This window comes from Plutella xylostella, chromosome 12 (genome assembly GCF_932276165.1).
Source record: "Plutella xylostella chromosome 12, ilPluXylo3.1, whole genome shotgun sequence".
Taxonomy (NCBI): Eukaryota; Metazoa; Arthropoda; class Insecta; order Lepidoptera; family Plutellidae; genus Plutella; species Plutella xylostella.
The window spans coordinates 3,686,669-3,703,344 of record NC_063992.1 but is presented as its reverse complement, the minus strand read 5'-3'; the positions used below and the strand labels follow the sequence as shown (position 1 = coordinate 3,703,344).

The following is a 16,676-nucleotide window of genomic DNA, read 5'->3' as shown; positions in this document are numbered from 1 at the left end:
AACATGTTTTGACAACGATTTTCGATGCTTCGTAAATCTCACTTTCTTTTGACTTCAAGATAACCCCAACGAACCCTTTCGAATTTAGAGCACTTGATAGCCAGTTCAAAAGTCTGTATGAAATTTCATGTGCTGACTAATTATTATAACCCTCATGGTCGTAATATTCACATGTGTGTCATTATACATAGTTTAATATGGTTTGTTTAGTTTTTTTTTACAGGAGGTACCTAATGTGTTTTTTGTGACTACGAAGTGTAGTGACGTGAATTAACCCTATCACTGTACGGATGACTGATCCATCCATCCACGTGCGAATGTGCTGATTAATGTTACAGTTGATTTGATATCATAGTCAAAGTTCCTAACATGGTACCTTACTCTTGATCATCAATTAGTGAAGCTCAATTGCATTATACATAAGTATTAATAGCAAAAACTTCTAATCACAAATTAAGAGAAGATACGGCATATTATAGCCTACCCAACGTTGGAGCTTTCAATAATATTATATTATTATTGTTTACTAAGCTTGTCGTTTATGAAATTATGACAGATCATTTATTTCCATCTTCCACCATTTCAATTATGAAATGAAATGTTTTTTTGAGCATTTGGCCAGCTGAAAAGAAAGAAAAATCTAAATTCTGTATTCGGTGTCCACCATACACCAAGAAAATACACACAAAAAATTCAATAAAAATAAAAATAAGACAAATAAAATAATTTAACTACTTATGACTAAAAATAAAATATACTTATAATGTTGTAATTTATAAATACCATGATAACATTATTAAGTACATACATAATATATTTTAAAATGCGTTCGTGCCCCTCAGTGTAGTATTGCCAACCTGTGTAATGGTTCTAATTATGTTGCATGAACAATGCGATCGTTCGTTCAATCTAGCTGAAAGTTACCATCACGATTTCGCAAAACTTTCGCAAGAGTTTCGTATACCTGCGCTTATCCTACGAAAATGGAGTCGATAATGGCCAGATCGATAGCAGATGTAATTCACGCTTTTGGCTGTTTGTTCTGTGTTTTTCCGATGTTACAGTTTTTTGTTTGTCGATTTTACAAACGTCATGATACTTATTCAGATCATCGAATAAATCCAGATGATGAAAATGTTACTCTTTTTTTTATAGTGTCGGTGACAAACACAAAAGGCTAGCGACAACTATAGCGGTTGTCGCCGTGGTGAAACGACAGATTAAAATCATATCTGCCTGCTGAACATATACCTACCTACTGCTGAAAATACATTCTGTGTAAAAAACCACTCAAATTACCACTTCGAGGCACTGTTTCCAATCGATAGAAGACAAAATCGGAAAATGTAAGGAAAATTCGCCGCGAGTACTAAACACAAATCTGGAAACAGCGTATAAAAAAAATTGTGATGATTGGATAATTTGTTGGCATATGTGTATCGATTCTAAAAGAGCATACTTTGAAGGTAATAAAATAAATTTGGATGCATAACAAACATTTTGTGTTTTATTGATCCAGTCTTGATACTTTTTACATAGAGTAGTATATGAATATACATAGTGATGAATGAAAGGTGCGTGTGATACGTTGCGTCACTCAAGGAGACTCCTCTGAAGTTCATATTATTCCGCATGATTGCTTTGGTGGGTGGAAAATAGTGGTGAGTGTGATCGAATAATTTGAGGTCATGACATTCCCTTTCTGAATTAACACGTGTGCTACAGTCATGGTGAATATCTCAAAAGGCCCATTACCTCAGACCCTGAAAACTTCACGCACAAATTGTCACCAACAAGTCAAGCGTCACCTAATTGGTGACAAGTTTCCCGATGGTACATCCGAACGTTCGAATCTCCCCGATATGTTATTAGGCAACTTGGCGCAACTTGCCCCAACTTCCCCCGAAGCTACTAATTAACACTCTAGTTGGAGATGAATATGAACAAATACCAAATGCTATATTAATACTTGTCTTCCATTTACGTGAACGCTGATTGGCTAAAGTTGGTAACTAGATCAGTTCTATTGAAATAATTTGAATCGTTTACAGAAATTGTTTTAGTTGTTAGCCTTAGAAATATTTAACGTCATGTCACATGTAGGTAAGAATAACAAAAATAAGCAGTATTTTGTTACAATAGCACGCGAGGTTTGCATGTTTTTCTTTAATTTACATACTTCTTACAACTACACCTAAGTATAATTATTATTTGAAAACCGCAAATTCATTTAAGTTATGAAAACCTTGACTACAACGGATGACCTCTTGCGGTCGTTCAAAACAAAGCTCCCGCATTGACGACCGAATGATGGTCCCGGGTTCGAGTCCCGGCCCGGAGCAAGTTTTAATTATATTTTAATATTGTTTTTCTTTACTTTTATATACGCGCAGATGCTGTTGGTTCTCCATGAAGAATAGAAATAAATATACAGGTTATCCCTAAAGTCAATGTCTTGCCATGAAGGGCTGATAGACCAGCTCATGAGTGGCCAGAATATCGTAAAAATTCACACCTAATAGTTTACATATTGAATTACCCAATACCCTTTCAACTTCCATTAGTAAACACCCAGCAGGCAGGTCATTTCCAAAGAGCCCTTGTAATTAATTTCATAATCAATTTATTAGAAACTTAGACAGGTAGCTGGTAGTATCCAAATGGGAAAGGCATGGAGGACTCTACCTTCATGAAAACAACATTTAATAGCGTTGCTACACTAACCATGATTCTATTTCTTTGCGTGAAACCTACCGATTGCATAACAGTACCCGAAATTGCGTTACTTACACGTAGGTATCTACTCAGTATCACCACAGATTATAATATATAAGTTACATATCGTGGGATACAGTCCATTGAACAACGCTTACTTTGTAATGGGTAAAAGATGGCTTAGTTTTTGAAACTGTGGCCCTAAATAAATGAAAAAATAAGGCGTTGGTAGATACTACATCAGCGTCTAAAATAACAGAGAACAATAAATTGTAGCCCTTATACACTTTTCAGGGTTTTCAAATGTTTAGCCTGGGTGTTAATACGTCTCAAACTACCGACAATATAAATCATGGAGATTTTCATGAAACAGTTTCGCATTAGTAATAATTGCATTTTCCAAATACCACTGACAGTATTTGCGGGTAGTGAAAACAGACAAATTAACGATTTAGTAATAGGCTGCGGTCACACGCTACGGAAGTTACTAATAATAAGTGTGTATGTCATTTTATTCAGTCGGTTGTGTAGAAAACTAAACGTTTGTATTTCGCTAAGCAATATTAATTACTACCAAAGAGAACCTTTGGATGGATGAGAGTTGAAATGAGTACTCACAGAAATAGGCCTCTCACCATCAAAACTAGAGTACAATATACATTCTGGTCTTAGTTATATTGTTGGCCTCCTGCCGTGGGTATTATATTCCCATACTATCGTAGCTATAATATTATAATATTCCCATTGTTCTACGATTTATTAAGTACATAAAACTATAGCTCGGATTTTTCTTTACGATTTGATACTAGATATATTGGTTAATGGCCGCAATAATTAAACACCAGTTTGGATCTCGCCCTATGCGCTTTGGCCATTCTTCTTTGCATGTTTCGCTAAGATATAAACCTCCTACAAACCCTTTGTAAGTTCTATGAATACTGGGATTAGACAATAAGCGCTAGCTCACTGAAGCAATCTCGAATGCGAAGTATTTCCATACTTTGCACGCGGGGAACGTTCGTGAATATTCCATGTGGATCAACTTTGCCCATTAATAACACCAGGCAGGCACAGGCCACTTTCAGCCCTAGGGACCTTGTGCACGGATTAATTGTTCCGTCACCTCGGTGTGCCTCCGACATTACGCGTCTAATTAGAATGGTAAGCTAATTTCATGAAGTAATCGAAAACGAACATTTTCTTAATAGAGTAATAATGTAGTATTATGGTTTTTCTTATCATCTGTTTTGATACTATGAGTAAATAACTACCCATTTATAACGGAAGTTATCATTCGTTTTGAATATCTGCTTGGATTCAGTACAATGAAAAAAAAGATAACTTTGTCAAACTGATCTTTGATCTCATTTCCTACGAAAGGGTTCAAAGCTTTGAAAGAAGACGCTCGTAATAAGCGAGATTCCTAGAATTTCTTCGAGAACAATGTTTCAGTTTATAAAAAAGGCGTGATGAATATCGTTTTATTTAACTTACAGTTCCATTATCTTTTTCAAAAGGTTCTTTCGACCCCAAGAAACTTCCTAGAAGCTTATTTAAAAAAAATAGTAGCTTCATCAACTGATGTACTTGTACATCACATGGCGTTCTTAATGCGTTCGTAAGAGTACGTGAGTAAGTCCATATTTTTCAATTAAAACAATAAATAATGATTTACTATCGTATGCAGATGCACCCATTGCAAACGCTATATATTTATGATTTATATAGTTATTTTTATTAATTAGCTTTCAGAAAGTCTCTCATGTTATCCAATCGAGGATCCGTAAATTTAATGGTTCTAAAATATATTAAGCCTCTCAAAGTAACACGTCGTTTAATTTCCACCAGTAACAGCTGCCTCATGAATAATTAATCATGAAGATTATTTAAAACAGCTCGTACTCAAGTTTCTCGTATTTGGGTCGGCTAGCATTGTAATTAGTTCATGACTGTTTATAAAGTATTTTGTATTGTTTTCAATACTAATAAAATAAAGGCGTCATGCATAACAAAGTTAATAAAAATTAGATATATGACCTCTTGCTCTGACATTATACTGTCAGAACAAGAGACAAACTATTTGATTTTGATTGGCTTTGTTGTGCATGACGCCTTTATAGTTTTTATTAGTATTTAAAACCATACAAAATACTTTATAAACAGTATTTTAAGGTGAAACAGAGTGAAGATTGACTCATTGCTCGTCATTCTAAACTGTAAAACGTCCTGGAGGGTTACTCTATACTGAAGAAAAATGAACGAACGAGAGCTGTCGTGCAATCGCATTGAGATAAGTTGTGAATGCCGCAGCAGCGCTCCTAAACTTCGTTTTCTGTCATAAAGAGTGACCTGAACGATTCATATTTGATATGTTATGAAAACAAACAGCTAAGAGATTATAATCTTACCTATCATCATACACGAAGCCGGCATCCATGGTATTGTAGTAGAGCAGAAAGGCCAGCAAAGAGCTAGCCCAAGTCACCCAACGCATCTTGCCTCCTTATCCCTCATTCACCGGTCACCATACCCATCTCTTTCACCCCTGGAACAAACACGATGCATTAGCTTATTAAAATAAGAGGAACGTGACAAGATTTTTATGCGTCATTTATTTCGTCTGATCATTTTGTTTACAAAAGAGAATGGCCGAAACAGACTCGCTTTGCAGCCACTAACCAAACCTATTTTTATTAAGTGATAAAGGTGTCCTATATGAGGGAAAAATATTTAATAAAATCTAAACTACTTTTAAAATAAGTACTTAGCTTGAGGCAAATATCTAGTACAGTACAAATAATCTTTCAGCACCCATATCTTCGTTATCCCATGCCTCATAATAATAAAGTATAGACCAGGGTTTACAGTACTTATTGGCTACACATCAGTATAAATATTTCATCAATGGCTGCTCTGGCGGGTCATGGCGCCATAGAGATTTGGACATTCTCCTTTATTTATGTAGCTACGGGAGTCGGTTACTCTCTAATTTTTACACATACTTCTATAATTATGAATAATTATATGAGGATCATCTCATTGACATGGACACGGCCATCTGACCCCATGCAAGATAAAGCAGAGTTATATCAGCTGTCCGATACCTATATTACAGGCTCTATGGTATACGGTATCTATCAGGTATTACTTAATAATAATTCAATAACATAAATAAATGTAAATCATTCGTCATAATGATATTACATCCTTTCAATTCGCATAATCAAAGAGCATGAGCAAAATATAATAATTTAATTTTGACCTCACGACCGCCGCCGTTCCTTTGGGAAAAACAGACTTCAAAGGCAATCAGTCTTTTCATTTGATTTCAGGTAATTCCCGTGAGACAGTGAGTAGAAAATAAAATCGATGGGTATCGTCGGATCGGCGCCAGAACAGCGAGGGGGTAGCTTAGCTGAGAACTTAATGATCCACGCTCTCAATATGAGGATATATTTGGTTCCGGCCTTTTTTCATTATTTGCGAAACTGAGCTATTATTAAGTTAAATTATGAGTGATGGTGATAATTTTATCTGATTTCAGCCATGCGACTGTCATTTATACGATTTCGAACCCGCATACACCCGCATAGAGGGATTGACAGGGAGTGGTTGGGAGTTAATGGGTAAAGGAGTAAGCACATTATGTCAGGCCGCAAAAGTCACTCCAACACATTTTTAACCGGCTCCGAAAAAAGGAGGAGGTTGTAAATACGTCTGTATGTATTTTTTTATATACAATGAACTATCGTACACTATGCCGCGGTACAGTTATTTACGGTACGGTTATTTACGTTTTCATGTATCAAACATTGTCTTGAGCGTTTTTCGTTCGAAATATCATCATTAAACCATCAAATTCATTAAAGTCTAGGATAAAAAAAGTAATAAATAAATTATATAACAATCAACGAACTGATACCTATAATAACTATTGATAACATTGATAGCCCCTCATTTATTTTCCGTAAGTAAAAAACACTAGCACAAGGCTTCGCTTTAATCTGTGGCTATACAAAAACACTTTGATTGTTCCCATTATATTTTCAGCCGGGATTACGGGAATCCATTAAAATTAAAAAAGCTGTTACAGTGAACACGCCCGTAACTGAATTAAAGTATTTTCAGCCACCATACAGCCTTCGTAATGAAATTATTTCGTAAACGTATGGAAATTGGGAACCTTTCGATTTTTAAGCGAGCTGCTGTAACATTTAACCAACCAGTATAATCGATTAATAAACGGTCTAAGTAAGCAAAGTAAATATTTAGCTAAAATATGTTATGTTTTGTTCTTATTTTAGAAAAAGTTACTAAATGAAGATTTTTTAAAAATAATTGACTCTACTTTATAACTAAATTATAAGTAGGTAGTTAACACTTGAAATTCTATTCACCGAAACGCTAATTATGTATGTGTTCTGAATCACTTTCTGAAAAATACTTTCTACGAACTTAACGAAACTGAAAGAAACATTTGACTCACAAAATTGACAAATAACAAAGATGTCCGCTACCGGTTACCTCAATAACAGAACACAATGAATCGTCCCCACATTGTGTGCTGATTGGCAAAGAAACAAAAAGTGTATCCCTGTTGACAAGAATGGAGGCTTTAGCCGTAATTACTTGGTAACTTGTATATAAACCGGGAGGTTCGTTCCGGTAGCTTGATCAGTACATTCCCCTATGACCATACACAATTAAACATAAATAACATATTTTTGGCAAAACTTATGTGTGAATCTCAAATGAACCTTACATCAACCTGTATGGTATGAGTGTACATTACATGAAGTACCTATTTGTAATGTTTTAAAAATATAATTTATAATAATAGCACAGTTAAAGTACAAATCTTTAGTATATACTACTACTTACTATAAAATAGCCGTCCTAAAAGGTCAAGAAAAGGTTTTATTGGGCTAAGCGAATCAGCTCAGAGCTCTCGCAAAATGAGATCTAACCTTAAAAGATACGAAGGCCCGAAAATCCTAGATCTAATTTTATTTTTCTTCCATGTCAAAGGTTAAAAGTTTCAATTCCATTGAGAGAGGGGAATGCGATGTGGCCAGCGGCGGTGACGTCACGACGTGCATGCGACGGGAATGGCCCGCTCGCTCGTCGCATTTTTCACTGCCGCATCCGTTCGCTTGCACGACAAAAGTCATCAGGTTAAAAAGATTTATGCGATGGCAACATCGCGCGCTCTTCAATAGATTTGCCGACTTTATTTAAGCCCCAGTTACATGTTCTTCAATTATGGGCGATCGAATGATTGCTGTGGAACGGGTTTGCCGACGAACTAAGTAGGTATAATATAGGTAGCCGAAAGGGTTGGACAAGGAAAGATGAGGGATGAGTGATGTAGCGCTCTTTAGTAGAGGGTCCATGTTCATTACCATACTATCGTGGGCTGATGATGATTATGGTGTTTATTTCCTATAATAAACAATCATATTAACGATACCTACAAAGTTACATTTTAAAATAAATTATATAAAAACGATTGGATCAGTATTGAAATCATAACAAAAGCCGGAAAGCTTACGCTGCCACCGGCACCGTCTTTCAAAAGGCGTACTAGTATTTCTGAAAAAACCGTTTCACAAATTCCACCGCACATTTTCATTTATTCAACAATATTGAACAAAGAATCACAACTACAGAATGGAAGCCAAAATTCAATTTCATATTAATATTTTTTCAGGCGAAACTTTTCCGGCAAACTCCGTAGAACTAGGGCCCAATGGCGCGTGTCGCGGGCGGAAAATCAGGGAAACCCTGAAAATTTAAGTAGATAAACAAAACTTCGGAAAAGGCAATCACCAGATTGTTTTGTTAGGAAGTGAATTCGGGCAGAAGTACAATGAGTGAAATTCATTTATCTGAGCGAAACAGTCGTATTGTGAGAGCGGAGGTTGTTCAACAAAAATAGACAATAGACGTATGGGTAAATGAACATTGGATCAAAGACTCAGGTAAATAGACTTACGCCTCGCCTCGTCTTGAAAAGGAAACACTCGGTTCATGGAAATACACATTCTCAGGAGGTACCTAGGTGGCAATTTGTCTTTTATAATAATATTTTATCACGTTAAAGGTGATTATGGTGATATGATTGCATCGCTCTTTGTTTTTACAGATGTATGTTAATTACTAGACTAGCTATTGCTACGATCTTCACTTGGCCTCAAAAGGATTTTCCGTGAAAGACTTGTCCAGACTCACATTTAAATATATTTTTTAATTCTTTACTCTCAAAAATTTATCCCTTGTTGTCAAAGGCGTTCATCTATTCAAAATTTAATTAAACAGTTAATTTAAAAACTTAAACCCTTACAATAAGATATAAAAACTCACATAACATTAAATGTTTTATGCACTTATTGACTATGCGGTTCACTTTGGCCTGAATAATTTAACCAAACATGATTGGTTTCACTTTCACAGTGAAGTTTGACACTTTAATTTGGGGAGATGAACGGGAAATGTTCATGATTTTATATCGAGCAGCCAAGTTTAACATAACAGCTTCGTAAATAAACATCACTACACATATTCGATTAGACTAATCTCATAATCACATCACAATGTTAACATTTCACCCGAATAATTTATTAACGTGACACGTTCGGCTGTCACAAAATTATGATTCAATCTAAAGACAACAATCAAACAGAAAACTGAATTATCATAATCAATTAATCAAACTCAGTTGAGTAAATAAACATTTGAACAAGCCTTTATATAACTGGAAACGTACATTGGATTTTAATCCTTAATGCTCACAGTTGAAGGTTAGGTATATTTTCAATAGTAGAGTTACAAAAGCGGTCTTCATGATAGCAGCCCCGGCAAAATAACGTTGTTTACTTAGACTGTTGTAGAAATGCCACGAACAAACGGTACGCTTATTATTACCTGATCATATCATAGATGGGGGAACAAATAACATAGAAATATTAGAAATACATTCCATGTGATCCTATGAAATTCGTTTGCTCGACATCGGCAGAGCCAATTGAGGATATCGCTTTATTAATATTGACAAAGTTGCTTTTCCGCGGATATTAAATGACACTGCCGAAAATGTAGAACCATTGCTTTGTGACAATGAGAAGATTATAAAATGGTTTTCGGGTCCCCTTTAAACCCTTTGGGATGAAAGTTATTTATATAAATGCCACTAACTAGGTATGGGATGTCATTATTTTGTCGTAATATATAGGTATACAGTGTTTTTTTGTAATTAAGTTGGTTATAAATTGGCATTACTTATACAAAGACTAATTTTTATTGTCTTCATATTTCTTTTGGTAAGTAATTAACATTTTCTATTATAAAATAACCTGTCTGTTTTTACACAATGAATTATTGACATAGTTTTTAGTTTCGTTTTTCGGTTGTTAATTTAGCATCATTTTCAACATAATTATATTATCGCCATGCTTTAAACTAGGAATAGATTCCGGGGCTAGGTCAAAACATCCATCTAAAGTTCGTCACAAAATAGCAATCGTCGTTTTGCGCTCAGCGGGATCACAGTTCCAGAGTTAGCAGGCTCGTATTGATTGGTTCAGTTTGAATTCCAAACGAGAAGTCGCACTGAAAAGATAGTTCAAGAACAAAGCGGACCAAACTTTCTCAAATTGAACTTAAGTTCAAAAGATATTATAATAGCGACCGAGAAAGTAAGTTTGTTTACTCTTTGAAGATAAATTTACTGTTTGATGGATCGAGAGATTCGAAAGGGAATAGCGGTTGCATTTCAATTATTTGAAGTAAAACTAGGAATGGAACAAAATATAGTTTACAGGATCTCCTACGGCTATGCTTCATGGTGGAGTAATAAACTAAATACGGTATTTAGGATATTGTAATTATATTATGGAAAAATATAATATACTTTCAGCAAGAATGCTCCCATTTTCACAAGTAGTTCATAATACGTCTGGCAATGATGATAATTAATAATACCTAATAGGTGGGACCATCTAACACAAGTTCAAATAAAACACATATTTTTAAAGCTAGCATATACTATACCATATTATAAGTAATCTAGTCTCTAATATACCCAATAAAGTGAAGTAGTAAGCCGGGCCTTCTTTATGTGGAACCCCTTCAGCTAGTTAAGGGGGAGATTGCCGCGAGTAGCTGGGAAAGGCTGAATGGAAAGTTTTAATTGCATGCGTAGTGTTCAGTTCAAGGGGAGTCCCAGAAGCCGTATCGTCTGCAATTGCCTTCTTTCTCTGTGTGTAATGTGATGAATCTGGTAAATCTTCTGCAAGCTCTCGCAGACTTACAAGTGCCTTAATGCAATGCGATGCAGTCCTGAGCTTTACGCATGCTAAAAAAAGGTACTGGATACACATGCACGAAAACATGCTACTATGAAACAATTACTACTTAGTAATATGAGAGTCAAAACATTGTTAAAAATTAGCGAGGTCATTTTCAGTTTGCTCAAAAATCTAATGAGTTTGTTTTTGGGCGCTCTACCGGCGGCGCGGGTGACTTATGCTAATTGAATATCTTTGCTTTTTAAGGAAACTAAAATCTAAACAGATCATAAGCTTGTTCATATTGAGCATATACAAAAAAACACGCTTTTCCGCATGCTATTTCAGAACAGCAATAGCTTAGCTTAGCTTAGCTTAGCAGTAGCTTTACAGTCTTGCAATAACTTCAAAATTTCACTCCGACTGCATAGGTACTAACCAATCTTATACAGTACGTACGTATAAGCTATAATCGCGAATATATAAATTTCAAAATTCATTCTCGCAAACATTACACAGATGACAGAACACATTCCTATTATCCGACCTCCTTAAACATATATTTGAATCTCGAACACCTGTAATGCCTGCGGAATGCGAAGCCGCAGGCACGTTCACTTTATACCGCGTCGTACAAATGAAGAGGTGTCAATAGCTATCCGACTCGTGCTTGCCGATGCTAATATTATTATTTAAACATACTCCCATTTAGGTATAGCTTTTTTGGCTATTATGGTAAAACGTGATCGAAATACCGTTCTTTTGAACTTCTTCTTTTGAAGCAAAACGTATGTTTAGTTTTAAACACACAAGTATATATTTGTTTTACAATAACTGATTAGGGTGTTCTGTGTTTCATACGTGAGGATAAAGCGATGATATAGATTTGAACGTGTAATAATCTTTTTTTTGCAAGGTGAATGAAAACTGTTTTCATGATCATTTTAGTGCGTACCTATATTCGAAATGGAGTTAGGTATTAGATTTACAATTTATTTATCAAAGCATTCTTAAATATAATGTAACTTTCAGCAGTCATTCTCGCGATGACGTAACAAAGTAGGTATCCATAGAAGATTGTGAAACAACTTCTAATCTATAAATATGTATAGAAACTCTCGAACATACCATAGACACGAAGTCGTGTATTGTTATAATTACGAAGTCCGTTATTGCATCGAAACTTCAGCGTTCCAAATTTGAAATTTCACACACTAACCTATCGGATAGTGATCGACTGATCGCACATCACCAAGAAGTGGATCATCGGTTTTAATCAATCAACAACAGCGAGTTCATTTGTTCCCGACAGCGCCGGTGCCGGTCACCAATAGACACGGAGTGCTCCGTCTGCTGTCAAACTGTGATTATGATGTGTCGATGTGAGTGGCTGTGATTAAAGCAGCTGATACAGGAGCGACCGAGTTTTGGATGTGTGAGTGTGTGAGCTTATGCATGTGCATGATAGGTAGTCTATATTATATATAGATAGTCTATATTATACAAACATTATTGGTAGCTTTGTCTAGATATAGTCTTTTGAGAGAGATCTAGGTAGGTAATTATTCATTCATTTTTAAATGATTTTTATGAAATATCTATCGTTTTATAAGGGAAAAGTTGTTTTATTGAAATTTACATGGGCTTTTTATTTACTTCATGGATTGAAACTGTATTTATGATTTAAAATATTTAAATTATGTATAAATACATCAATTATAATAATTATTATGTACTTACATATTATACTGGCAGTATTTAATTTAAAACAATACTTTAGTCTTACTTTAAATCACTTTACGCAAACCATTTAGAATGAATCAGCCGTGTCTGCGTTGTTCTATAATTACTGACATTATAATTAACATGCATTCCTTATAAATTAACACGAGCATCGTAAATTAGATATTCACATGCACCAGCTAGTACATAATGTAATGATCTCGTTATCAATAAACCAATTTGAAATCTATATGCGAGATCACTAACTTGCAAAGGGACCATGGATTCGACAGTCAAAGGCCACCGAACAAATCGAGTTTGGACCTTAAGGGTACGTAACAAAAGTTGTAATCTAGTGCGGCTGTAGCGGGGTCTTGCAACCTTTGTTGGGAAGGTTAGTTGGGTATGTGTCAAAGGTGTTAGCAGTAGTTCGATGGAGTCGAGATTGTGATGTGTCGATAGGACGAGTCTAATTAAAGCGGCCGCCGCGAGCGCATTCTCGACAGTTTGGAGTTGGGACTCAGTCACACTGGACTATCGCTGGCGTGTCGGGGTATTTTGGAAGTTTAAGCTACGGTAGAAATAGGAACAGTACAATAATGTAGGTTGGTTTTTATTATTCGTTTAAATTGAAAGAACTTTGAGGTGCAGTAAAGCTTTTGTGAAAAGCAAGTCTTTCGTAATGCGTTCTGAGCGAAAAATACCTTTTTTTTTGTGGTTTATGAATTTCATGCATATATGCGGTATACCAGGTTTATCAGCAGTCTGACACCAATAGTGTAGCATGTGCATTGTTTAGAGTCGGATGTTGGTGTGATATGTCCTCACCTACTCGCATTTATTTCTAGCAAAGTTACGAACTATCATACTTTAAACTGTAACCACCAGTGTGAACTGTGTTACTTTGTGCAACTGTGCTATTCCGCACATCTGCTGGAATCCAGTTTCGAATACAATTGTTTGTTTTGGGGCAGCCATCCTGCGGATTCCCCTATCTGAGTGGAAAAAGTTCACGTCCGAATTCCCATTTAAATGTTGAGATAAAACTGGATAAAACTGATAGCTATTTTGTTGTGAGATAACTTCTGTTTGAGCGGTCATTTTAACGTTTTAAACTTACATATCCGTACTCAGAGACGTCATTTAAAGTCGTGTTAGTTAAATATTTTACTGGATGTCTTTATTTAATTCTTTATTGTACAAATATTACAAATAAAAGTACAAAGGGTGGACTTAATGCTAAAAGCATTTTCTGCCATTTTATTTGCCTTGACATACGTAAATTTTTTTCTTAGGTTCTGAATACGGCAGATAAGGAGCATAATATCATCGATTAAATTACGGTAGTGGCGTTATGGATAGAATCGCGTACTTTCATTAAAGAGACTGCGGGCTCAAATCCTGACATATGGTCCATCATTTATTTTTCAATTAATGATTTTACGCACGTAAGTAAAATCCACGTCTAACCACGTGCGATTACTGTGAAGGAAAACATCGCGAAGAAAATTGCACATGTATGTATGACTTTATGTAGATTATTTTTATAAGTATACCATAAATACAGTGTATAATATCCCGTCAGCACAAAATGTACATGAAAAACCGAGTGGGTGTGCACTTGTGAGTTACCTCTAATTACCATAATGCATATATTATACAAAAATACAATATAATAAAAGAGATGCTGAAGTTATTTCATACCACAAGTAATGAGGAAATTTAAAAAGATATATCGGTCTTAAAATTTAGATTGTCTACGAATCGTGTATAAAATTATCATAATACCACTTTGTTGGCTTATATTAACTAATAAATCAGAGGCGAAATGTGTTCAGACTCAAACCAGGTAATAAGCAAACAAATTATGTACGTACCTAACATAGTAGTTTATAAAGCGGCTTTAATGAAATCATAAACGACGTGCTTTATGTACGTTGATATTTATTTATACATACTTTTATTACATAATGGTTAACAAAAGTACTAAATAACGTAAAATCTGTTAGATGTGTAAAAGCTTTCTCATCAGTCAATCTGCAAGCGATCGAATCGAGCAGAAAATAAGGTTGTGCAACTAGTAATACTTTTTAGGTTTGTGAATCACAATAATGTTAAGGGTCTGTTCCACAATGTCTGGTTAGTGGCTACCTGACGGATAAAATACATGCTGTCACTTTCTGTCATTATTTTTTAGACAGTGACAGCATGTATTTTATCCGACAGGTAGCGACTAACCAGACATTGTGGAACAGGGGCTAAAAATAATAAATACATACGAGTATAAATAAGAGTATGTTGGCTAGGGTGACCGTCAAACAGACAAATAATAATTCTCCTGTGCTGTACAAAACTAACTTTACTTAAAATGTGAAAAAAATACTCTTTCAGGCACGAATCTAGAAATGTCAAGCTAAGCATGTGCCAACTGTACCTACGAGTACCTATAGCTACGAAATTTCTCAAACTTGCCCGTATTTACGTATTACAAGTTTATGTTTATGTTGCCGTAAACACCACATTACACGGCCGTAAAATATTATTACTTAGTTCTCTTAGTTTACTAAGTTTACAGTAACAAATTGGAGAGAAATACGTGCTCTGCAAAGGTTGATGAACTGTTTATGTTGTGTTGATGTTCTTAATATTTTAGTCTACAACACTTGGTAAGTTCATTTCGTACCAACACTAATGCAAATATTATTAAACTAAAAAACATGGCAACATTTTACACATAATATTAAAATGGAACTAGAAATTTAAAGCATGATACAAATGAAAAAAAATGAAATCACACTGAAATCACACTTTGTGTCAGTATATTTATACGAGTGCAAATAAATAATACGAGTGTATGTACAAAACGAGCTGAAACTGAATCCTTCGTAAATTATGCCTTTCCAATTTCAATTTTATTGCTAACGTAATAGATACTCAAGCGGATTTTAATGACACCCCGTTCCAGTTTCCAGCAAGAATTGGAGACTGGGAATTTGTTTATTCATCCAAATTCAGGAAATAGCTCGCGAATATTTCCGTGCCATTATGTAAAAAAGGCTTACACCGGAGCTTCACGCTGCTTGGTCATTAAAATCGGCGCATAATATAATCGAAGCCATAAAGGGTTATACGAGGGACGAGCGGCTGACAACCGCTTTGAAAGGGTGACAATAATAACGGCCCTAACTACCGAGTACTGAAATACCGCCCCCAATTTAGAGGCTCCATAACCGTCTCTTTATGTCTAATCGAATATTTCTACCCAGAATTTGCATCCATAGAGATTCGACGGCAGAGATTGTTTTCGAAACATTATACATTGACAAATCAAAGCAAACCGAAATGAAAAGTCAACAAGGAAACCTTTTTACCGGAAAGTGAAAAGCCGAACGCTCAAAATTAAGTACGGATGATAGAAGGAATAATTTCAAGCTCAGTGAATATTTGTCTCATTCTTATTTACACATATCAGACGGATTTTCCAGCTCATTTCGTAGTCGACGTTTCAGCAAAATATGAAAATCTCATTCACAATTTTTACCTCAAGATAATTCCGGTCAGCAGATCCTTTTACATGTTGATTCGATTGTGCATATTCATTGAAACTTAACATAACTTTTAATTGAATGTTATTTTGGGAGAGTCTCAGAGTACCGTGGTGGCTCTAGGAGAGGTTATCTCTGGAGTGATGTGATGTGTGGGAGCGCGGGCGGCGGTGCCAGCGGCGGCGACCGGCACACACAAAGAGCGGTCGGGGGGCGCGCTGGCAGTCGCCGCGTCGGGGGCGCGCGCCGCGGACCGACTGACGGCCGCCTCACGACACATCCGCATTTAAGACACTGCTATAGCCATGCGACTAATCGATTGGCTGGAGCGAGTGGCACTGGCTCGTGCTCTCGCTCGCCGCGCTCTCGCTCGCGACTCGCGCATGCGCGCCGCCCGCATGTCACTGTG

At 35.9% G+C, this 16,676-nt stretch overlaps 1 protein-coding gene across 1 annotated transcript in view; it reads right to left on the bottom strand.

Moving 5' to 3' along the window:
* LOC105392559 (protein O-mannosyl-transferase TMTC2) overlaps positions 1-16,610 on the bottom strand; it is a 96,078-nt gene extending 79,468 nt beyond the window's left edge. Inside the window, exons 1-2 of the mRNA XM_038119064.2 lie at positions 16,264-16,610; positions 5,124-5,260 (exon numbers count right to left, since the gene is read on the bottom strand). Of these exons, the coding sequence (XP_037974992.2) occupies positions 5,124-5,209 (86 nt within the window). The 5' untranslated portion in view covers positions 5,210-5,260; positions 16,264-16,610. The remainder of the gene's footprint in view (positions 1-5,123; positions 5,261-16,263) is intronic.
* Between the last annotated feature and the right edge of the window lie 66 nt (positions 16,611-16,676).